The following is a 25,183-nucleotide window of genomic DNA, read 5'->3' as shown; positions in this document are numbered from 1 at the left end:
TAAGATGAATGTAATGATGATAAGATGACCAAATGGTTGTTTATATAATATGAAAAATATAGTCGTTAGGAAAAAGTTAAAAATAAATTTTATTTAAAAATTTAAAAGTATTAATGTTTTTGGAGAGCGAAAATAGTACATGCGATAGCTAAAATTTAGACTCTAAAACGCTGACGTGGCTATGAAAAATGCTGATGTGGCTATTGAATAATGCTGATGTAACAAATTCGGGGAGCCTAATTTTAGAGAGTCTATTATAGATACTCTAAAACGCTAACGTGGTTATGAGAAATGTTGATGTCACTATTGAAAAATACTGATGTAGTAAATTTGGAGAACCTAATTTTAGAGAGTGTATTGGAAATGTTCTAAAAAATCAACATAGTTATAAGAAATACTGATGTAATTATTAAAAAATATTAATGTGACCAATTCAAAATGTCTAATTTTAAAGAATATATTCGAGACGCTGTTATCAACCAAAAGTTGATCTCATCATGTCAGCACAAAAATACTTATCAATCCAGCAATGTGGCTAATGAGATTGGTTTCTTTTTATAGCTTTTCTCTATGTGACTCGGGCCGCTTGGCCTATATTTATGAAGTCTGCTAATAATTATCTGACGTTAAATAAATGCTTCCAACCATTCAAATCTCAAAGTGAAAGCATAAATGCTTTAGGTCCCACTAATCACCTACCGTTCTGTATATTATACACATAATGTCAGCAAGGCTTTATAAACATTGATGACCAATAAGACTTGAACACGTCAGCAGAATTGACTATGCCGGCAATGCCGTTCCCAACTATCTCCCAAGGTTCTTCCCAATCTAAAGCCGAATCTCAATCATTTCCAATTCTAAGTTTCTGTTTGAATTATCAACAGATTCGATTCCAAACCCACCATTTTCAAATTGGAATTGATCCCCCAATTCTTTGGTAAATGTCCAAGTGTTTCAGCTTCACGGCATTGCAAGACTGGTGCTACAGATATTCATTCAGCAATGCCGGTCTGAAATCGACCACCACCGATCTCGGCGACGGCACGGTCATCCACTGCTGGGTCCCCAAAACCCACAACCCCACCAAGCCCAATTTGCTCCTCATCCATGGAATCGGAGCCAACGCGATGTGGCAATGGAACGATTTCATATCCCCACTGGTTTCCCAATTCAACGTCTATGTCCCGGACTTGGTGTTTTTCGGGGACTCGTACACGGACCGGCTTGATCGGACCGAGTTGTTCCAGGCTCAGTGCTTCATGAGGACGATGGACGCTCATGGGGTGCGGAGAATGAGCGTGGTGGGGCTCAGCTACGGTGGGTTTGTTGGGTACAGCTTGGCGGCGCAGTTCCCGGAGGCGGTGGAGAGGGTGGTGATTGGATGCGCTGGGGTGTGCATGGAAGAGAAGGACATGGAGGATGGTATGTTTAGTGTGGGGAGTGTGGATGAGGCGGCCAGTATATTGCTGCCGCAGACGCCGGAGAAGTTGAGGGAGTTGATGCGGATTTCCTTCTTCAAGCCGGCCAAGAACATGCCATCTTGTTTTCTTACTGATTTCATAGATGTAAGTCACTAAACTTCAATTTGCTCAATTCCTTTGATTTTGAATTGATACATTTATGAGGGCGGGCCTCGGCGCAATTGTAAATTTTGCTGCATTGTGATTTGGAAGTCAAGGTTTAGAAACGGAAACGTCTCTTGCACAGAGATAAAACTGTGCGTATCTGACTCACCCACTAAAGTGGGATCCTCATTTAGGCCATATTTAATGAGCACACACCCATTTATTGTTTTATTGAATATTCAAATTCTCAAATTTTTATTTAGAAAGAAGAGGGGATATCAATTGGACTAAGCCCTTGGTTGAATTGATATATAGTTGCAGTGAAATTGTTTAATTTTTTTAAATGGTCACATATTGAAAATTGTTATTTTCATTTGGAAACTTGGGCAGTTGGGTCATTGATTGATGCAGTGATAAAAAAAAACAAGGACAACATGAGTTTGACTGTTGAGAGCAGTCACTTTATGCATACCTGGTAATAGTGCTAAATGGGGGCGATATAGATTGTAATTAATAAGGTTTGATAATGAATTGATACACACATATATTTGGTAGGTAAGTCACATGTACACACCCATTATTGTCTTCTTGAGATTCAAACCATTAACCTTTCAGGAACAGGAGATACTAATGGGAATAAGCCCTTGGTTGAATTGACATATGGTTGTAATTTAATTGTTGAGTTTTTGAAATGGTCACATATTGAATATTGTTACTCTTCATTTGGAAACTTGGGCAGTGGGGTCATTTATTGATGATGTGATTAAAAAATAGGACAACATGAGTATGAGTGCCGAGACACTTTCTGCATATATGGTAATAATGGTGCACAGGAGCGATATTGGGTGTAATCAATAAAGTTTTTTGTAGATCATATTTAATGCTTCACAAGCTTTTTTTGTCATCAACATAATTGCACTTTTTAATGCCAAAACTAGCTTCTAACTCGGGTCATGTTCCTAGCACTGCTCAATAATGTTTGATGAAGTCACCTAAATAGTCTCTTCTTCAATGTGAACAAGATGTGTATATGAGTTATTCTCAACAAAGAAAAGTAAACAACTTTTGTTGTTGGGGCCTTCGGATCGTATCTTCTTTTCATTTTCCTATATTTGACTATAATTTAGACTAGGTGTTTTGCTTCCTAATAGTTGAATGCATTTTGAGCATTTGAAATCTTAGTTTAGTAGTCTTCCATTCATTGTACGGTCTTTATTTTATTTTGTTTTATCTTATAATGGATTTAGCATTTTGATGTTGGTCATTAGTGATGCAAAAGAGTTGGATAGTTCTTATTTAGTTTTGATAGAGTTCAATCCAATTGTAAGAGAAAAACGGAGATGGACATTACATAAAAAAAAAAAAAAGGTAAAAAAAAAATAAAAGAATAAAAACTGGCACTATTATGACCTCTAGCACCTGTTTTTTGTTTCCCTTTTGAAAATTTTTAGCCAGTTCTACTAAGGATACCATGTATAAAGGAGTTTTCAACCCTAATCATTTAGGAGTGTTGTGTCGATCTGTGATTTAATTACTCATTGAAATAACTCCTGTTCAACTACGTCCTTTGTGAATTGAGGTTCTTCTACCATCTCATCTCAATAAATGTGGTTTTAATAGGCCATGAAACTTCTATAGAGGTTATTTAATCCATGATTTCTGCTTATATGTTCACTATAGCATCAAGTAATTTATTCTGGGGCTGTAAAAGTAATGCCAAGTCTCTTTTTGAATGCCTTTTTATATATTTTTTACTTTATCAAAAAAAAAAAAGTAATGCCAAGTCCAATATAACAAGAGGTTGTTTGATTTGTGCCAAAAAACCAGATTAAGGCATCAATGTTATGTGAGAATAAAGCTGAGACTAAGACATTACAAAAATGAATGAAACACTTGTGACGTCAAAAGGATTTTATGCGAGTTAAGATTGACTAAAATAAATGGAGGAATTAAAGGCGGATGAAGGCTTGACGGGCATCGAATGTTACTGATAACAAACTACTTGCTATCTTGAAATACTGAGATTAGTAGTTGTCTATCAAGAAGTCATTTTCTAGGTTCTGAATTTAGAATTGATATGAATGACAAATGTATGATCAATTATAATTAGTGTCTTTTCCTTTATTTTCCCAAACAATGGATCTTTTTGAATTGATTTTATAATTGGGAACCAATAATGTGTTCTGGCTGTAATTTGGTTGTGCGTTCAGGTGATGTGTACGGAATACCTTCAAGAAAGAAAAGAATTGATCCAAGCATTGCATGAGAACAGAAAACTCTCTGATCTACCAAGGATTACCCAGGTTCCTGTATATCTAGTTTTCGCATACTCAGCATGTATCTCCAGTTATTATCTCTAAATTCCTTATTTGATGAGCATCCTCTAATGGTAAGATTTCTATGGTATGCAGCCCACACTAATAATCTGGGGAGAACACGATCAAGTGTTCCCACTTGAATTGGGACACAGATTAAAAAGGTCAAGCTGAAATATTTATTGAGTAATTGTATTTCTTTTGTTAATTGCTTTGGTGCTTTGCTTGATTTCTGAAAAGAGGGCGGTGATACAAAGATAATCGGAATCTTCACATTTTCAGATTTTGAGTGTCCTTCATTTTCTCAGCAACAAGTAAATTGATTTTCTTTTCCAGCCTTATGATATTTGTTTCAAGTTTCGGATTTTGAGTTGTTTGTTTTGTTTTGTGCAGGCATCTGGGTGAGAATGCCCAACTAGAAATCATAAAGAATGCAGGGCACGCTATCAATGCAGAGAAGCCAAAAGAGCTATACAAACACTTGAAGGCATTCCTTATTGATACTCTCCCGCCCCAGGAGCACAAAAACAACAGCAGCAGCCGTAAGGTGGACTAAAAAGTTTAGAGAAAAAATGGAAATCAAATCAAGAGCTGCTAGCTTCTCAGTTTCCCCTACATCTCTTGGACTAAAGTCGCTGCTTATTGCTTATAAACACTTGCACAGAAAACATTTCATTGCTTCCCAGGAAGTTTTGCCAGATCAACAAAAAATCTTGGCTTGATCGCTGTTGTAAAAGTACAAGTTGTTTTCTTCTTTCTTCTGATTCCTTTTCCTGAATTTTTGAAGGATCAGATATCATGGACACAAAGTCCCCTCGTGGGAGACGAACTATCTTTCCACATGGAGGTTATTGAAGCTCTCTATTTTTTTCGTGTTTACTTCTAATATACATAATATAAGCATTTGTAAATTATCGGCATTTTATCAAGCATGCATTTGATGAGATTGTGAAGATTGATCGTGATTCATGTCAATAAAAACATGACTAAATTGTTCACGGGAGCAAGTCCATTGTTGCACTGCATAGCACTTCAGGAAGAAAAGGTGAGAAGGTTGCAGAGAAAGTATTAAAAGGGTATACTCGGTCCTCTTTTGAGTATATGCATACGTATGTATCTATGGTGAAGTCCCTGGATTATGTTGATATTCACGTTCTGTAACTACTTGTAAACAATTTATATGTCAATGTATATATTTATTTTTACACGGAATTAGGTGAATAAAGGTCTGCTTCTGTGATTAAGTTCTTAATATCAGTTGTCGCATACTTTGCCATCTGCTGGATGCTATTTGTTGGTCCCTGTTTCTGTTGGTGTCATCCTTCTGGTCCTTGTTTTTTGAAAATTCAAGCAAATGCACGTGCACCCAATATTGCCCCTATTAAAGCTCGAACACTCAAACTCCCTTTGGGGAGTAGAAATCATACCATTAGTACCAAGACTCAAATACTTGGAACTTCATTTGGAGAGTAGAGATCATACCATCTGAACTAATGTCCATTGGTGTTCTGACTCTTTTGAAACTCTCTTTGGGGAGTACAAATAATACCATCAATACCAAGGCTCAAAACACTCGGAACTCCATTTGAAGAGTAAATAGAGATTTATACCATTTGGGCTAATGTCCGACTCGTTGTTTTGAATATTGTTATTTCCCAGCATCCATCTAACTCTTGCTATTTATCATGGACAGTTGATAGGTAGTATTGGATGATGTATGGACCTAGGCCCATTTCTGGGTGATGTTTTCTTGGATTGTGTATTGGGCTAAGTTTCATGCTTATATAAACTCCCCCTTTTGGGCGGTGATTGGGGCTAAGTTTTTTCATGCATAGATAACAGCAAAATAAGAAAAATATTATTAACCAATATTTTAATTACACTGAGAATTTGGAATTGATAGCTAAAAAGTAACAAGTATAATTTTTATTATGACTGATTTTCGTTAGAGGAGTTAATGGACCTTCTTTTAGGGCCCGTTTGGCGTGCATTTTGCTTTAGATGTTTTGTTTTTGGGTAAAATAGAAACAGTATTTTTACTATTGGAATGTTTTGGCAAAAATCGAAAACACGGTTGGGAACGATATTTTGTTGTGAAAATGTTAAAAACAGAAACATAAAAAACATGTTTGGTAAGCCATGCGTTTCAAGAATTTTGAAAACAAAACATATTTGGTAACTCCAACTGCTGTAAAAAAAAAAAAAAAAAAAAGCAGAAACAAAAAACATGTTTGGTTATCATTGTTTTTAATTTATTTTAAATATATTTATAAATTTATTTCTATATAAATAGTCTATATATTTTTAATAAATATATTGAAATTTGAACGCACAAACATGTGTATATATACACAATGGCAAAAAAATTATAGGCTCGGCATATCTAAGCTGTTTATGTCACTTGCCTTGTATATATATATACAATGGCAAAAAAAATCCTGTCCTGAGAATCTGGCATTTATATAGAAACTGACTAAATAAATCCATTATGCAAACAGATTAGTATACCAAAACAAATAACCAAACACATAAAAAGTTAATGGCTTACTGCATATATTATATTAATCATTCTTCAAAAAATCCAGGAAACTTGAGGTTCTTATTGACAGCAACAATTTATCCCCAAGTCCCAGTACATATCCACTTGTGACAGAGTACAATATGTCAAACCAGAAAAAATCTCAATTCTAAATGTTTAATTAGATACTACTATTACAGTAAACAAGACTTGAAACCTTTCTCTAATTCCTGTCCATCTAAGTTTTTCCCAATGAACACAATCTTGTTTATTCTTGGTTCATCTGGACGCCACAACCGATCCGGTGAACCTTGGAATATATCATGAACTCCCTGTTACACAGACACACCACGGATAGGAAAACAGATCATTAACCATCTATGGGCTATAACATCATGTTTAAGTATTAAAAAGAACTCCTATTCCCTGAACTAAATTTGCAGAAACAGCATCAATAGGTAAGAAATTTGGCATGCCAAAACACAAATAAAAACTAGGTCATAATTTATTTAATACAGGCTCCCGTCTGGCATATAAGAGCATCCAATTTGTTTGGTCGCACAATTCTACTAGACAACTGAAACTGGAGAGGACATATGTCAGTATTGACAAACATCGAGATTTCGACCAAGTTTGATATCTTGATACATAGACATAGATTGTGAGAGACTGATTCCAAAGTGGTATTGAATGAACATGCCAATATCAAGAGAAAAATAAAACAAAAAACAAAGCAAAGATTTTGGGTTAAATTTGTTAAAAATACATCAAGAGGATCATCTAAAGCCATTTGCATTTTACATAGCACACAATTGGTAAGTACATTAGAAGTGAAGTGGAACTGGAAATAGTACTCCTCAATACTCAACTGAAAATTGAAACCTCACATTCATTGATTAATCAACACAGTCTTCTATTTAACTACATAGCCTTGTTCAATTCACATGCTATAGTATCTTTCTTCTTTAATTCTACCAGCGTTAATTGTTTCAGAATAACAGTAAAAAGTATATATGGTTATGCAGAATTCAAATTCAACCAATCACTTTAAACTAAAATATACACGCATAGGAAATATGTAATCTAGAGTTATGAATCCTAGAGAGGAAAACCACTTACAAGTTGCATCAAGTGATAAAGCTTGAGGTGCCAGTATACAACACCAATGCCTTCTCATAAACAGGTTTAATTTTGCCAGAAACTAGAAATATACGAGGGTCACTGCAACCATCAACTGAAGTTTCATAATTACAAGTATACAAAAAGTGCAAGAATTTGTCTACTTTTTGAAAGCCTCTGAAGCTATAAAACAACAAAGAGAATGGGAAAAATGCACCTCAACAACAATTTCAACACCAACGAATTCGATCTGTGGATGAGGTTTTATGGCAAAATAATGTTTGATTTCGAGGGCAACCACATTATGCAAGAAATAATAAAAAAGAAGGTAAAAAAATTTCACCAAATAGGATTTAGTTTGCAAAACAAGAATTACAGAACTTGATTAATTGATTGCTAAAAAAAAATTAAAACAAAACCCATACATACAAGTTAGCAGTTGCAGAGAGAGGGCTTGAGAGTTGAGAGACTACTCAATTTCCCAAAATTGAAAAATTGCCCAAAAGAGAGATTACTCAATTTCCCAAAATTGAAAAATTGCCGTGCATATAAAATTATATCTATGAACTTTAATGAACCAAATCGAACCTCAGAAAACTTGCATTTGTGGTCGTTTTTCAGAAGAAAAAAAAAATAGGGTTTCAAATCAATGAACTTAAATGTTTAAAAAATAAAAAGGCAAAATTTGCTCAAACCTGCCTTGATCTTCGACGAAGACAACAAATTGGTAAAGATCGGTGGTTAGATTGAGCAAAAACACTACTGAAAGCAAGGATCGGTCATCGTTTTCAGCCAAACAAGCACATAGTGTAGAGTCGCCACAAAATCGCCACAATCGTTTATACGACGACCCATTTTTGAGCCACAAACGCTTGAGATTCTCCGATTCCTGCCTTGTTCTTCGACCAAGACAACAAAAGAGCAAAGATCGGTGGTTGGTTCGGTGGATTTGAGCCAAACAAGCACACACAGCACGGTCGCCCCAAAATCGCCTCCGCTCGAGCTCTCTAGAAACCCTAGAAAATGACTGAAATGTTTGGTTTAAGTGGTGTTTTTACTTCCTCCCCTATAGTGATTATTTGGGTCAACAGTACCCAAAACACGGTAAAACACCAAAATGGTGTTTTACTTTTTGGCCCAAAAATTGAATCTGTTTTGATAGTATTGGCAACAAAGTAGACCGAACCAAACATGTTTTGGGCTAAAAAATTACTAATGTAGCAGGCCTGCAACAAAAACACATGAAGCAAAATAGATACCAAACAGGCCCTTAGTTTTCTTTAATAGGTTCTCTTCTTTCATGCTCGTTCTTAGAATTTGGAATTGATAGCTAAAAAGTTACAAGTATAATTTTTATTATGACTGATTTTGGTTAGAGGAGTTAATGGACCTTCTTTTAGTATTCTTTAATGGGTTCTCTTCTTTCATGCTCGTTTGGCCCATTATGGCCAGTTCTGGAGCAACTAAAAACAGGTGTAATTAAAATAAAGAAGAATGGGGTGAGAGAGGCTCGAACTCTCGACCTCAGGATAACTCAGAAGCTATGAGACCTACGCGCTAGCCAACTGCGCCACCACCCCATTTGTGAGAGCTATCGTCTTTATTGTATTTACTGTAGGAGTTTTATGAAATGCATCAAAGTGCATAGACCACAACAAGAAGGTCAAATATATATTACAACTCATCACACTAAATGTACGTATGTGTAATTAGAGAAAATAGGCAAGTGGGTGTGGGATCCACTACCATTGTGGTGGACCCCACACTAATGATGTGGTGGAATTATGTGTTTACCGGACATTAGCAGATTTTGGCTTAAATAGCATACTCCACGTACAAAAGCACCAACACTCCATGTACGAGGCACCAACACACCATTGGCCATCACCCTGAACCCCGAAGTTGCTAAAATGGATGAGAATGCAAAAATCACAAGAAGCATTTAGTTAATCAATTTTGTCTACTAAACTTGGATTTTGCTTTCTATCATTATTTTCAAAATAAATTAGTAAATGAGTCGCGAATTCGGTGCTTTCAAGTGCAGCAATAGAGAGTGAAGCTGAATATTTTTTTTTTCAGTTCTTCACTCTCAAGTAGTTTGGCTTATTGATGTACTTCCATTTTCAGACAAGGGACCATCTTTTTCTCTCTTAATTGCAATTCTTCAATACTGAATATAGATTTTCAAATGAGCAAAGATAAGTTGAACTAAAAAGTCTAACGTTTTTTAATCCAATTTAGTTCGAAACCATTTGGGCTCGACTCTGTAGCATAGTACAAGGATTTCTTATGATAATTTGAAAAAATTATAAAAAAATAACTAAGTATACCCAAAGCACTATTCAAGCCTAGTACAAATATCAAAGAAACTACCTTTTTTGGAGTATCCTCATTTTACATTATCAGCAACGTTGAGGTGTTTGTTGTTGACCATTCATGGTGGTGACCACCATTGTTGCATTTATTTTCTCTTTTTAAATTTTTTTTCTATAATATCCGACAAACTAGGGGAGGGGCACTCGAACATGAGCATACCTACTCGGGAAAGTGAGACGCTTTACCAACTAGGTTTCTGGGTAATGCCCTATTTTCTCCCTTTTCAGTTTAGTTAATTATTTGTTGGGAAATGTACCAGTTTTAAAAACTTTTTGAGGGATTTTCATACATAAATCTTGATTCATCATATAGAGACATGTTTTATGCAAAAATAAAATACGATATATCATTCAATTAATAAATTGAATACTTATATCAAAGGTCTGAGTAAACCTTTAAATCTTTCTTCTAAAGTGATTGAATGTTCTCACTTATTGTAGATCCCTTAACAAGATCATTTCTCATTCTTCTTGATGGTACTCTTCCCTTTAGGAATCACCAATATACTTCGATAAATGACATTGGAGGCAAGGCTTGTGGTAGTCTCCTTTAGAAAAGAAAAGAAAACCCTAAAACTAGAGAGAAAATCTATTTCTTTTTCCTTTTCAAAAAGTCACCTCTAAAATATAAATGGACCTATGTATATATAGGTAAAATAAAGATAAGAAAAAGAAACAATAAATCCTTCTCCATCTCTAATTCAAATATCTCAATTCTAATAGGACTCCAATATCAACTTGGACTATGGGTGAGAATCTTTTTGGGCTTATTATTTTCTTGGTTATTATAAATTAATAATTGGTCTGATCTATTAAACCATTGACCCAATTCAATTAATTCATAAATTAATTTCTACTCCACTAAAAGAAATTAATTACACTCTAATTAAATAGTAAACAACCTCCAAGTCAATGTTGCACTTTAACCCATCTATGCATAATTATTTATCGAATTATAAAGCCATCAATTCAACAACATAATTAATATAATTATTTTGTTACCTTTGATCATTTTCGGTTTGATCACAATATAAAATATTTGTTTGACAAAAATAATAATTTACTAAATAAATATATAGAAAATATTTTGTCTAAAACATACGAAGGCCTTCGAATTTAATTTATGATCAACCATAATCAATACAAAATAAATACAAGTATCACTGATGCAAATATTGAGAATATAACCCTCTAACTATTAATTACATAACTACCCAAAGTGCCGATTTATGGATCTCAAAGTATCCGCCGAACAAATCAAAGTAATTATTAATTCATAAAAGAGTCTATACTTCTCTCATGCTTGAGAGTCAAAAGTTATGATTGTGATAGAGAGTAATTGCATATGACGGCTCTCGCAATATATCTCAACCTATCATGGACTCGGTTCAAGTCTTAGTTAATTAAATGTCCATTCATAATTACCAACTTTGAACCATTTATGATTACTAATTTATAACTTAGTATTAATTACCATTACATATATATATATATATATATATATATATATATATATATATAAATATATCTTGTAATCAAGTGGACACAATCAATTCCATAATGAATCAAAAAAATAATACATTTTATTCACCAATTGTATAATGCTTTAATAATAATATTCAGATAAGGAACCATGACTTTTACAATCCAAATATTGCTATGCTAGGGCACACATATCCTAATAGCTCCCACTTGCCCTTATATCCTATTCTAATCACATCTAACTCCCATGTTTTCCATATGATGATAAAAAATCTTGATCGATAAAGCCTTTGTGAATGGATTAGCAAGGTTGTGTTTCGATGCAATCATGGCCACAAGTATATCTCCTCGCTTTACTATATCATGAACAACATGATGTTTCCTCTGAATGTGTGTTATTCCTTTATGAAATTTTGGGTCCTTGGTTTGGGCTATAGCCGCACTATTATAGCAATGAAGCGTCATAGGCCGATCTATATGCTCCATAACCTCCAGTTTAATTAAAAAGTTTCTCAACCAAACAGCTTCTTTTGCTGCCTCAGAGGCTGCAATGTATTTTGCTTCCATGGTTGAGTCAGCAATACAACCATACTTTACACTCTTTCAACTAACTGCCCCTCCATTGAGTTTGAACACATATCCATATGTGGTTCTCCTGGTATCTGGATCCGATTGAAAATCAAAATCCGTATATCCGATTCGAACCAGATCATCACCTCCATAAATGAGCATGAGATTGCTCTAAGGTATTCTTCACAGCTGACCAATGATCAAGTCTAGGATTGAACTGATATCTACTGACAATCCCTACGGAGTAGCAGATGTCTGGTCTGGTACAGACCATGGCATACATGAGATTGCCAACTGCTGAAGCATATGGTATCTGGCTCATTTACTCAATTTCCTTATCAGTCTTGGGAGACTGGTTATTGGAAAGAGCCAGCCAATCCATATCTAAATGGTAAAAACCCTTTCTTAGAGTTTTCCATTCCAAACCTGGTTAGAACTTTGTCAATGTAAGACTCTTGAGACAAGCCTATTTTTTTTTTAACCCGATCTCACAAAAGTTTGATCCTAAGAATATAGCTTGCTTCTCCAAGATCTTTCTTCTCAAATTTATTGAACAACCACCTTTTAACTGATGACAAAGCCTCTACATCATTACCAATGAGAAAGATGTCATCAACATATAAAACGAGAATCATGATGACATTACCCTATTTTTTCTTACAAATGCAAGGTTCAAACACGTTTTATTTAAAGCCAAATAATTTGATTGCCTGATCAAAACTGATGTTCCATGTGCGTGAAGCTTGCTTAAGTCCATAAATAGACCTATTCAACTTACACACATAGTCCTCACGACTTTTTATCACGAAACTATCTGGTTGCTGCATTTAGATGTCTTGTTCAAGATGGCCATTTAAAAATGTTGTCTTAACATCCATCTGCCATATCTCATAGTCATAATGAGCACTAATGGCCAAAAGAATGCGAATAGATTTAAGTATTGCAACTGGTGAGAATGTATCCTCATAATCAATACCTTCACATTGAGTGAAGCCTTTGGCAACCAATCTAGCTTTAAATGTCTCAACATTCCCATCCTTTTCTCTCTTTCATTTATAGATCCACTTATAACCAATGGGCTGAACCCCACTAGGAAGTTCTACAATATCCCAGACTTTGTTAGAATACATAGATTATAACTCTGATTTCATGGCATCTTTCCAATGATTCGCATCTATATCGGTCAACGCTTCCGCATAGCTTACTGGGTCTGACTCATGCTTATCGGGGAAGGCCTCATAGACCTCACCCAAAAGCATTAGTTTGTCGGGTCAGATGATAGTCCTCCCACTACGATGAAGGACCGGTGTAGGAATCGATGTACTAGATGATGGTATTTCAACAGGGACTTTTTGTGTCTCATCATTCTCAATATTTATATTAGGTGTGTCCATAGGGGGTATATTTGATGTGCCAACCATCTCCTCTAACACTATTCGGCTACTAGGTATGTGGTTCATAATATAATCCTCCTCCAGGTATACAGCGTGAGTGCTGACAATAATCTTATTATCCTTAGGATTATAAAATAATCCACCTCTAGTGCCCTTAGGATAGCCAACAAATAAGTATGCATCTAATCTTGCTTCCAACTTGTTTGCCTGTTTCTTACGCACGTGTGCTAGACACTCCCATATATGCATATGATTTAAACTAGGTTTCTGTCCAAACCATAGCTCATATGGTGTTCCTGAAATAGACTTGGATGGAACACAGTTTAGGATGTACATCGCTGATTCTAAAGCTAATCCCCAAAATGATAGAGGTAATGTGGCAAAACTCATCATAGATTTAACCATGTTAAGCAAAGTTTTGTTTCTCCTTTCTGCCACTCCATTAGGTTGGAGGCAGTCAGGTGCGGATAACTGGCGCCCAATACCCTCATTGACCATATGATCCTTAAACTCCCCTAAGAGGTATTCACCTCCTCGATCAGATCGAAGTGTTTTGATAAGTTTACCTAATCTGCGCTCCACTTCTGCCTGAAACTCACGGAATTTTCCATAAGCTTCTAACTTGTGTCGCATTAGGTAAATATATCCAAAACGTGAATAATCATCAATGAAAGTGATAAAGTACTCAAACCCTCCTCTCGCTTGGGTGTTTATAGGACCACACACGTCTTTGTGCACCAATTCTAATTGTTCTTTGGCTCTATATTCTTTCGCTGAGAAAGCCCTTCGAGTCATCTTTCCTTCAATACAGGATTCACACTTAGGCATAGCCTCCTCTGCCTCACATGGTAATAAACCTTCTTTAACCAACCTTTGAATCCTATTTTAATTGATGTGACCCAATCGTAAATGCCAATGATACAATGAGTTTGGAGAAACTGCCTTTCTTTTAACATTCAATCTAGATGAAGTTGTATTTAATTCATAATTTTTCATTTGATATGAGTTAGGAGTTAAAATGTATAGACTATCTTTCAATGCACCAGAGGTAATAACACAACCATTCAATTTAATTAAAACAGTTTTCCCAAAAGTAAAAATATAGTTTTTGCAAACCAACGAAGAAACTGAAATTAAATTGCGTCTAACATTTGGTGCATAAAGACAATCTTCTAAAATAAGACTCCTCCCACTATCAAACTGCATATGAACCACTCCCACTGCTTTAGCTTCCACCTAGGCATTAGATCCCATATGCAAATATATCTCTCCTTCATTGAGGCTTCTGGACTCCTGGAATCCCTATAAAAAATTGCATAAATGATCAGTGGCTCCAGAATCTATGCACCAGGTATCTATAGATTCAACCACATAACATGCCTCAACAATGAATATACCTTTTCCTTTGCCTTGCGCGCGAAGTGTTGGGTAGTTAGGTTTCCAGTGACCCGGTTGACGGTAATGGAAGCAATTTCCTTCGCCTTCAACCCGCACTTTCTTCTTTCCCTTATCCTTTTGGATCACTTTGTTTGGTACAACCATAGTTTTGGCACCATGCTTCTTCTTTTATTTGCCCCTCCTCTTGGGCCTAGAAGTGGATGGTCCAGCTGACTGAGTATAGTTGATAGATGTACCCTTACTTTTGATTCTCCCTTCAAAGGTTACCAACTTATTTAGAAGTTCAGCGAGTGAGTACTTGTAACGACCAGGTCATTTGCCTTCCTTTCCTTTTTCTTGAAATTTTACGAATGAATTTTTTTCGTTTAATTTTCTTTTCTGAGCTCTATTTCGTGTCGCTTAGTGTCATCTCGAGTGCTCGGAATTGGTTTCTGAGACTCTTTTATGTGAATTGACAACTTCCTTTGAGGACCGAGTCATTTTCTCATTTTTCGTTTTTCAGACACTATGCGCTATTTAGTCTTTTCCCTATTCTGTCATTTTCCCTATTTTGTCTCATCACCGTTTGTCAGTTTTTGGCACAACCTCATTTCTCATGCTCGGAGTTGGTTTTTGACTTCACGTGCCTTCATCTTGAGTGGTTTTCTCGAAATACGTATCTTTACTTTTGCAAGAAAGTACTCTGGTTGCTCTCGGTATCCACAGGGGCATAGATGCACAATTCTTCAGAATCTTTTTCATTTCTTGGGGTGTTTTTCGTAAATATATTTTGAAGATATTTTATTTCAGGGGCATCTAAGAAAATACCTTTTGGAAGATATTTTCATTCTGGGGCAATTTTGCAGTTAACCTTTTTTGTAGGGGCCATTGTGTAATTAATGAAAGTTATTGCAAAATGTCTTGTTTTGAGCCTGGATCCTCATATGGGATTCATTTTCACATTTCATCGAGTTGTGTACTCTTGGAATTTCTTCCTGGTCGATGTTTTCCAGTTTCAGGGTTTCTGGCCCTAGTTTGCGCCAAACTTGTTTTGGGCATAACTTTCTGCTCGGGACTCGGTTTTTGACACCGTTTCTTCCGTTGTTCATATTTTATCATTTTAATCTTTTTTATTTACAAAGTTTTGCCATTTGAGCGCGTCTACTCAAATTTTACTTTTTCGGACCCGACGGGGCCTGTTCGGGGCACTTTTTGAGATTTCTATAAAAGGGGGGCGAGATATTTCATTTTTCATCTTCTCCCCTCTTCATGCACGACCTGGAGCTCCCATGGCAGCCCAAGGGGTGCTGCCATCTCCTCTCTGCTCGGGACTCAATTTATGACGCCGTTTCTTCTGTTGTTCATTTTATCTCATTTTAGTTTTTTTTCGTTCATGGTGTTTTGCTGTTTGAGAGCGTCTGCCCAAATTTCACTTTTCCAGACCCGGCGGGACCCATTCGGGGCACTTTTAGGGTTTTTCTATAAATAGAGGGTTAGAAGATGAAAAGTCTAATTTTTTTTTTTCTCTCTCTCTCCTCTCTCTTGGCTGGCAGCCATAGTAGCCAAGGTGCTGCCACCCTTCTCTTTTCTTTTTCGGCCACTTCCCTTTAGTAAAAAGTCGTAGTGCCTTAGTGTTTTATGTTCGCCTTGACGTGCTATACCTTTCCCCCTTATTAGAACCTATTTCTGTCCATTTTTTGAGTTTGGGTTTGAAGCCGATTTGGGTTTTACATGGTACCTCCTTGGTGTTTAATGATCACCTTGTTATCCCCGACAAAAACTAAGAGTATTTTAGGATTTGGAACACTTCTCTTTCGGTGGGGATTTGAGATTTCATCTCAAATGGAGGTAGGGGATGTTATAGTTTACATTTTTGTTGTCTTGTATGCTTTTGATGCTTATACAACTTGTATGCATGCTATTGTTCATAATCTAGAATTTAATGTAAATATTTTCTATGTTTAAGATTTAATTCTCATGATGGTGTACAACTTAGAATTAAATTGTGGCATGCTAGTAAATTAGGCTTTTTTACGTTTGTTAATATATTAAATTTGATTATTTGAAAAAGGATTGCAACTTTTATTTAATAATTTTCTTTTGTGAAAGTTTAATTCTCATGGTCGTACCTTGCATGGAAATAATTTGTGATATGCTATTAAATTAAGTTTTGGCATGTTCTTTAACATACTTTAATTTGAAAGCATTTGGATGAGTTTGAAAATCTAGAGATTTTAATTAAAAGATGCCAAGGGAGGTGGAGCCGAAAGAAGTTCAAGGGCGTCAGTAAGGAAATGAATCACAGGGTCTATCCTCGTTGGGTATTCCAAACCTTCTTTGTTTCAGTGTCTTTCTTATTTGCATAAAAATTGGTGGGTTTGTTCCTTGGTAGTATCTCACACCTTACCCTCTCCCCCATCATCTCAATGGATTAGGTGGGGACAGGATTTGAACCTGCAGTCTTTAGGTCATGAGCCTGATGAGTTAACCAATTTCCTCTACCCCGCTTCTTTCGCTTTTCTTTCTTCACTATTCCCACTTAGTTCCCATTGGCTTAATTGAGTTTTTAACTTGACATTTGTAATGACTAGGACTTGTTTACTAGTATATATTAAATTGGGACCATTTGAAGTTGCTTTAGAAGTTACAGATTTAATTATCACGATTTATTCAAATTCTACCTTGTTGTTCCATTGGCCTAATTGAGATTTTGAATGAATATATGTAATGACCATGCTATATTGTTTAACATATATTAATTAGAGATCATTTAATTGAGATTTGAAACTTGAAGAAATTAATTAGGTTATATAATTAATTTCCGTTTCTATTGCGTTAATGATTTAATCATGTGTTTGACATTGACTGTATATTTAAATCATGATTTTAGACTTGTAATGGATCCATGAGTTTATGTTTTCAATATTAAATTATATTATTATAGCGTGTAATGAATCGCACACTGAAGATTCGACATGTGATATTGTTATAGCGTTTAACGAATTACACTCTGAAGATTCGACATTGTCATCTATAGTATTTGTGGATTTAGAGTATGCATTACTTGTGCATAAAGGTAGTTTCGTGTACTATTTAATACGTATATAAGTTGTTAACTTATTTATTTTGGAGTCACTTGGGACATTATTATAGAGGTATGGCTAGAGTTTGGCACTAGTGCAGGAGGTATGAGTTCTCCCCATTTTATAGTGCGCACTAGGGTGGTCTTCCCAGCGGGTTAATACCCAGAATAACCGTTTTGAACCTTAAGTGCATTTTCCAGTAGCTTAGGTATTATTTTAGCTCATTTTGGTCAACCGATGCTTTATTTCGGTCTACCTAAGTAACCTTCACTTAAAAAGTCAGTTTTAGGAAAATTTCTGGTCATTTTGGTTGACTGAAATGCCATTTCGGTCGACCTAAATAGCACTCATTTAGTTGCCTCTTTAGTTTTGTTTCAGCACTGTTGTTCCGACTTCAAACAGTTATATCTTCTTCATTCTAATCCAAATGGGGTGATTCTTGAGCCTAAATTCATGGATTTTGAGTCAGATTTCCAATGGTACTAATTTCATTCTTAGATTCAAATCACAGTAGGAGTTATTCAAGTTTTAGTGAGACAGTGTTAGTTTTTGCTTAAACCGAGAATGGGTTTTTTGTGGGATTCTTGGCCAAAGTTCTTAGAACCTCTTGGAATGTTGTGAAATGATTATATTAGGTTGTTTTCACCTTGTTTGACTTGTTTAGTGTCAAGTTTCTCTTTTTATTAGTGAATTGACCATTTTGCCTCTTGGTTAACGGATTTTGCACGTTTTGACTCTCATTTGTTCTTTCATTTACCTTGAGCTCCATGACTTCATGGAAGGTCACATTGGTGTCTTAGAGATGGTTTATATCTCTAGAGACTTTGGTTTATCTTTCGTTTCTGCATTTCGGACCCGTTATCGGGTTAACTTTCGGTTCATCACTGACGCACCGGGTTATAAAATTTGGGCCGTTACAAGTGGTATCAGAGCTCCTAGGTTTGAATACCTTGGATGATAGGTTTTGGGTGCATTACATGCTTTTGTTAATTTGCTTTGATGTATTCACATATGTAACGACCCGGTCATTTGCCTCCTTTTCATTTTTCCTGAAATTTTACGAATGAATTTTTTTCGTTTAATTTTCTTTTCTGAGCTCTATTTCGAGTGCTCGGAATTGGTTTCTGAGACTCTTTCATGTGAATTGACAACTTCCTTTGAGGACAGAGTCATTTTCGCATTTTCACTTTTCGGACACTATGCGCCTTTCGTCATTTTCCCTGTTTCGTCTTTTTTCCTATTCTGTCTTTTCCCCATTTGTTACATTGTTGGCACAACCTCACTTCTCATACTTGGAGTTGGTTTTTGACTTTTCGTGCTTTCATCTTGAGTGGTTTCCTCAAAATACGTATCTTTACTTTTGCAAGAAAGTATTCTAGTTGCTCCCGGTGTCCATAGGGGCATGGATGCACAATTCTTTAAAATCTTTTTCATTTCTTGGGGTATTTTTCATAAATATCTTTTGAAGATATTTTATTTCAGGGGTATCTAAGAAAATATCTTTTGGAAGATATTTCATTCTGGGGCAGTTTCGCAGTTAACCCTTTTTGTAGGGGCCATTGTGCAATTAACGAAAGTTATTGCAAAAATGTCTCATCTGGAGCTTGGATCCTCGTACGGGATTCATTTTCACATTTCATCAAGTCGTGGACTCTTAGAATTCCGTTCTGGTCATTTTTCTCCAGTTTCAGAGTTTTTGGACCTAGTTGCCGCCAAACTTGTTTGGGGCATAACTTTCTGTTTGGGACTCGGTTTTTGACACTGTTTCTTCCGTTGTTCATATTTTCTTATTTTGAAACTTTTTTGTTCATGGAGTTTTTCTGTTTGAGTACGTTTACTTAAAATCCACTTTTCCGGACCCGACGGGGCCCTTTCGGGGCACTTTTTGAGACTTACTAAATAGAAAGTCTTAAAGTGAAAAATCACTTTTTCCCTCATCTTTTCCACCTCTTGGCCGGCAGCCATGGGAGCTCCTTGGATGCCACCCTTTCTCCTTCTCCTCCACTTGATTTCCTTGGTAGAAATCCTTCGGCCTTTACATTTATTGTTCCCCTCGATGTGTTCTACCGTTCCCCCTTATTAAAATTCATTTCTGACCATTTCTTGAGTTTGGGTTTAAAGTCAAGTTGTGATTTTCATGGGGCTTCTTGGGGATTCATATAGATCGTGTTGTCCCCGACAAAACCCTTCGATCTCGGCGGATTCGGGACACTTTTTTTTCGGTGGGGATTTGGGATTTTCATCTCAAATTGAGATAGGGGGTGTTATAATTTAAATTCTTGCTATATTACATGCTTGTGATGCTTATACAACTTGATTACATGCTTGGATGTAAAATCTAGAGATTTTATTAATTATTTTTCTTGTGAAGGATTTAATTTACCCGGTTGTCCGTAACTTTGTTTAATCATGTGGCATGATAGAATATTACCCCTTGATATGTAGATTGACATATATTAAATCTAGATTATTTGGACAAGTAATGAAGATTTTATTTAATATTTATCTTGAATAAAATATTAAATAATGTGGCCTTATCTAGCTTTAAATCAACATGTGATAGCATATTATATTAGGCCTAGCATGCTCTTCAACATAGATTAATTTGAGAGTAATCGGAGAAGTTTTGAAATCTAGTAATATTTAATTAATTAGATTAATTAAATTGCTCCGAGTGCACTATTCACTCCATTGAAATTCTGACTTGAAATTCTTGATGTGCATGGCATATAGTTTCATATATATTAAATCTAGAATATTTGATTAGGTTTTGAAACCTTTCAATTATTATTTTTCTAGTATTAAAGTTTAATACTCATGGCCGTACATTGCATGGAAATCACTTGTATCGTGCTAGTAAATCAAGTTTTGACATGTTGCATAACATATATTAATTTAAGATCATTTGGATGAATATCAAAATCTAGAGGTTTTAATTAAATGAATTAATTAAAATCCATTCAATGCTTCCATGAGCTTAATTAAGTTTCTAACCTTGTATTCATGATTTTTTTGACAAGTTCCTTCACGTGTATCAATTTGAGAATAATCGGATAAGTTTTGAAATTTATACTTAATTATTTCCTTTGTTTGGAACCAAATCCACATGGTTGTGTCTTATATGAAATGAACTTGTAACTTGACAATGAACTTGGCCTTGACATGACCCTTGAAATAACTTGTTCATAGAACATTTTGACTCACCTTGAAATCTTGATAATTTAATCCTTTAAGTAGATTAAATTCCATTTTAATGCTTCCATTGAGTTAATCATGCCTTGAAATTGAACTCTTGTTAAATTTGTGAATTTGACTTGTAAATCATGGACTTGTATCCTTTTATCAAGCATCGTGACCCTTTGTATCTTGGTTTTGTTAAAGTACTTAATGAACATGCATATTTGTCTTGGAATGATTTAATTACACGTGTTGTTTAGTAGTTAATTAAATCATTAATCTTATACTTGTGGTATATTTACATCAATGGATTCCATGTGCTATATATATCTTGGTTGTAATCTATATAGATGCACACTATGATTTCTCGACATTTCACATGCCATGATAGTTGATGAACTTAGGGCATGACTTGTGTGTTCTAAAATCTTGGTTGTGTATGAGACGCGGATAATGCATTTCTAGTATTTTGATACTATATTGGTTTGCACAACTTGTTGATTTTGGGACTTGGGATATCAATTAAGAATTGACATGGCTAGGACTTGGTTCTAGTACAGGGGAATGTCCTCCTACACTATAGTGCGCACTAGGGGAAAGGTACCCATGGATTAGTAGCCCTAAAGTGATCTCAAGAGTACGGTTTTAATCTGGGCGATATCCGAGTTTCCACATTGGTTGATTTCACTCTTTAAATTTAAAGTTGCTATTCCTTGAATATTTAAACTTGTTGTGTATGTGAAATGCTCCAATCTTGTTTACTTGCATATATATTATGCCTTGTTCTTGATTCATGTATAGTCCTTTTTGTGTTTCATGGAATGTTCCATTCTTTTTAAATTGCATAGATATTATGTCTTGTTCTTCATTTCGTGTATTACTTCTATCGTGTTAATTGGAATGCTCTAAGCATGTAAATTACATTGATAGATGTAATTCGTGTTAACTTGTATTCGAGTATATTTCTTATCGTGTTAATTGATATGTTCCAAACCTTGTTCAACTCCATTAATAATGTGATACTTGTATTCTAGTATCCTTTTGTCTTGTTGTATGGGATTATTCTAAACTTTGCTTAATTGTATTGATAATGCAATTCATGTTAACCTATGTTCAAGTATCCTTCTCATCGTGTTCTTAGATTATCCCAACTTTGACTTGTTTTATATATGTACATATATCATGATTCTTGTTGCTTATACTCCATGGTAGCTTAGGATAATCCCTGAGTCTAATCTTTGACATAGACGTTAGGTGGCATGATCCCTTTTGAATTATATCATGTTAGTCCTAAAAATCTCTAAAGAAATCGAGTCGATGCATGCTCATCCCCTGCGAATAAACTTGTTAGTCTTGTTTATTCACCCTGAAGTTACTGGGTGTTTTGTAAGTAAAGAAGCTTTGTTGTGGGATACACAACACTCTTAGACATGCTAGAAGTCTTGAAGTATTTTTGATGACATTGAATATGCATATGTTAGCATATCATGTTTGCTTTTGTTTATTTTGACAAAGCTTGTATCTTTTGATTCTATGTATGTAAAGTGTGTATGAGTACACTCTTTTCAATGTATTTAACATGTATGAGATGAGGTTGGAAGCCAATGACATGTATCTTGCTTTCTATGCACTTTCGTTTTCAAGGCTTAATATGAAAATGTTGAAAAATGCTTAGACATTGTGTCATAACTTTTGCATCGGGTGTGGGAATTTCATTTTTATTCTTTCGTAGGGTCTCATTATTCATATATGAAGTGTGGCCAAGGGCCAAACAGTAATTTGAAATCATTTGTTAATTTTGGTTTTCAAGTTTCCCAATTCTTGTGCATTTTTGCCTATTTGGCATTTGGGGGGTCGGATTTTGCATCGGGTCTTCTAAGGAGCTGCGGACCATTCCTGCACACTTAAAAACACTAAATACACTTGCGTGCACATTCGTTTCAACCTAGAAATGCATTTAGGGCCAAATGCATACTTGGTGCAGAAAAGTTGCATTTTTTTGAGTTTTTGACTCCTTACTGAGCTAGGGGCATTTTGGGCATTTTACAGTGAGTTTTTTTTGAATTCTCTCACGAGTCATGTAGAAAACTCAATTTTGAGGGAGGTTTTTTCTTTGTGTTTTCCTAGAAAAATTCATCTACTAGCCTGTTTTTACTCTCTGTTCTGGCTGTTTCTGGAAAAAAAATTCATGTAGCAGCTTTTTGGGTCAATCTTGACCTATGCTGTTCAAGGGGCATTTTAGGGACTTTACATCGTGTTTTTTTTTGGTTTCTTTCACAATGTCAGGTAGAAAACGTGATTTTAATGGGGGTTTCTTCTTCGTGTTTTTGCAGAAAAATTCGTTTAAGGGTCCGTTTCTAGCCTCAGTTCTGGAAAAAAAATTGAAAAGTTGCTTTCTGTCAAAACACTATTCCTGCCCAGATTTTTGAACCTGGAAAAGTTAGTTTTGTTTTTAAACTTTGAAGCTTCATATCTCCTTCGTCCTGACTCCAAATCAATTAATTTTTGAGTCTAAGTTTATTAACTTTTGCTTGTCCATCCAACGGTATGGATGGTTGCGTCCAATTTTATCTGAAAAAGACCATTTTACCCCTTGCAAAGTACCCTTGCCACATTGATTTGAACCCATAAGTCTATTTTTTTGAAACTTTGAAGGTTCATATCTTCTTTACCCGGACTCCGAATCAAGTGATTCTTGAGTCTAGATTTATTAAATTTTCCTCGTATATCTAACTATATGCTCAATTGCATCTAGTTTTATCTTAATGGACCAATTTACCCCTTGTAAAGTATCCTTGCCGCATTGATTTTAACTCAAAAGTTTGATTTTATGAAACTTTGGAGTTTCATATCATCTTCATCGGGACCCCGAATCAAGTGATTCTTGGGTCTAACTTGGTTAGTTTTTCATTGTCTTTCCATTGGTATGCTTGGTGGCACTGGAATCCATATTTTCAAAAATAACTATTTTGCCCCTAGGGGCTTATTTGTCATATTTTCGATCTTTTGCTTCTGCATCAGTTCTCATTGAGTTCCACGACCTCATGGGAGGTCACTTTGACTTTTTAGAGTCTTATTTTCTGTTTTCGCTTCCGCATATCGGATCCGTTATCGGGTCAATCTTCGGTTCATCACAGGACATGCTGGCTTAAAAACCAGGGTCGTCATAACATGCTTTTTGAAAACATGTTTACGTGCCTTTTGATAACATGCTCGATATGATGAGATGTTTTCTGTACTTATATGCTTATGTGTTTAAAAGCATCCTGGTTTGATACGTGCTTAGGTGTTTAAGTACTTAGAAGTTTTCATTATCTGTTTAGCATGTTGTATATGCTTATCTACTTTATTATGACTATATGTTGCATACATTGAGGTGCTACTTTTTTTAATGCATTCACTGAGCGAGTTCCATTCAATCATAATAACTTGTGTTATTATTGATCTCATTTCCTTTTCACACATATAACATCACAGTCTTGACTCATAGAGAGTCTTCTCATTAAGACTTAGGTGAACGTAGGGTTGTAGTCTCCGTCTGGCGAGATGAGACGTGGGCCAAGAAGGCATTGTTTCGTCTCACTTACTTTTATCTTTTTTGTGATGTAGTCATGGTGGTGTTAGAGGTGCCGGTGTCATCTCTTAGGACTTCCTAGTGGTCTTGACATCATGATGTCATTGAGGTCTTTGTTTCCAAAGTCATGGGACGATGAGTCAGTATTGACTCGAATCCTTCCTTTGGGAGTCGGGAGTTGCTTTGTGAGCTTCAGGGCGAGGTTTTCGTGTCTTGTTTTCTTAGGATGATTGTTTTAGGATTTGGAGGGTGTGTTGACCTAGGATCCTTCTTGTGTTGCCTTGGACAGCTCTTACGAGCTACAGTTGGGATGGGAAAGGTTTTGTGTAATTAATTACGCTAGTGCAATTAATTACTCTCCCTTATCTTTGGAGACTTGGGGCGTTGTGTTAGGGTTCTGGTAGAATCTTGTAGAGTTCCCATCGAACTCGCTGGCATCTTAGATTGGGGGTTTTCTTGTTGATGTCTCGTAACGGTTAGCATTGGGGCTATCCATTTCGTTGTTGTCTATTTCGTGTAATGTTGGGATTCCATCGGGGTATGAGTTGGTCTTGGGAAGGACTTGCTGACCCTATATCTCGAGGACTTAGTGGTCATTGGGGGGATGATTCCTTTCCTCGTTGGTGTGGCC

The 25,183-nt window shown here is 35.7% G+C and overlaps 1 protein-coding gene and 1 non-coding gene across 2 annotated transcripts; one reads left to right on the top strand and one right to left on the bottom strand.

Annotated features, from left to right (window-relative positions):
* The first annotated feature begins 741 nt into the window (after nucleotides 1–741).
* On the top strand, nucleotides 742–4,794 carry LOC132267182 (uncharacterized). The gene is made up of 4 exons (XM_059768261.1): nucleotides 742–1,568; nucleotides 3,779–3,871; nucleotides 3,980–4,047; nucleotides 4,277–4,794. Exons 1-4 carry the CDS (start codon nucleotides 945–947, stop codon nucleotides 4,437–4,439), a joined length of 948 nt encoding a protein of 315 aa, XP_059624244.1. The 5' UTR covers nucleotides 742–944; the 3' UTR covers nucleotides 4,440–4,794.
* Nucleotides 4,795–9,015: 4,221 nt separating this feature from the next.
* Nucleotides 9,016–9,100, bottom strand: TRNAM-CAU (transfer RNA methionine (anticodon CAU)). Its single transcript is given in 2 exon segments — nucleotides 9,016–9,051; nucleotides 9,063–9,100. It is a non-coding gene; the product is annotated as a tRNA-Met (tRNA).
* Between the last annotated feature and the right edge of the window lie 16,083 nt (nucleotides 9,101–25,183).

Source organism: Cornus florida, unplaced genomic scaffold (assembly GCF_030987335.1).
Source record: "Cornus florida cultivar Cherokee Brave unplaced genomic scaffold, ASM3098733v1 CherokeeBrave_3.0.0_Hap2_Chr07, whole genome shotgun sequence".
In the NCBI taxonomy this organism is placed as follows: Eukaryota; Viridiplantae; Streptophyta; class Magnoliopsida; order Cornales; family Cornaceae; genus Cornus; species Cornus florida.
Note: the sequence above shows the minus strand (reverse complement) of the source record. Positions and strands in the feature narration are given on the sequence as shown.

Bases quoted from the DNA above. Each gene is read 5' to 3' on its own strand.
- LOC132267182 (XM_059768261.1), top strand. From the start codon at position 945: ATGTCCAAGTGTTTCAGCTTCACGGCATTGCAAGACTGGTGCTACAGA. The intron at 3,872-3,979 runs GTTCCTGTATAT...TATGGTATGCAG, and splicing joins ATCTACCAAGGATTACCCAG to CCCACACTAATAATCTGGGG. The intron at 4,048-4,276 runs GTCAAGCTGAAA...TGTTTTGTGCAG, and splicing joins TTGGGACACAGATTAAAAAG to GCATCTGGGTGAGAATGCCC.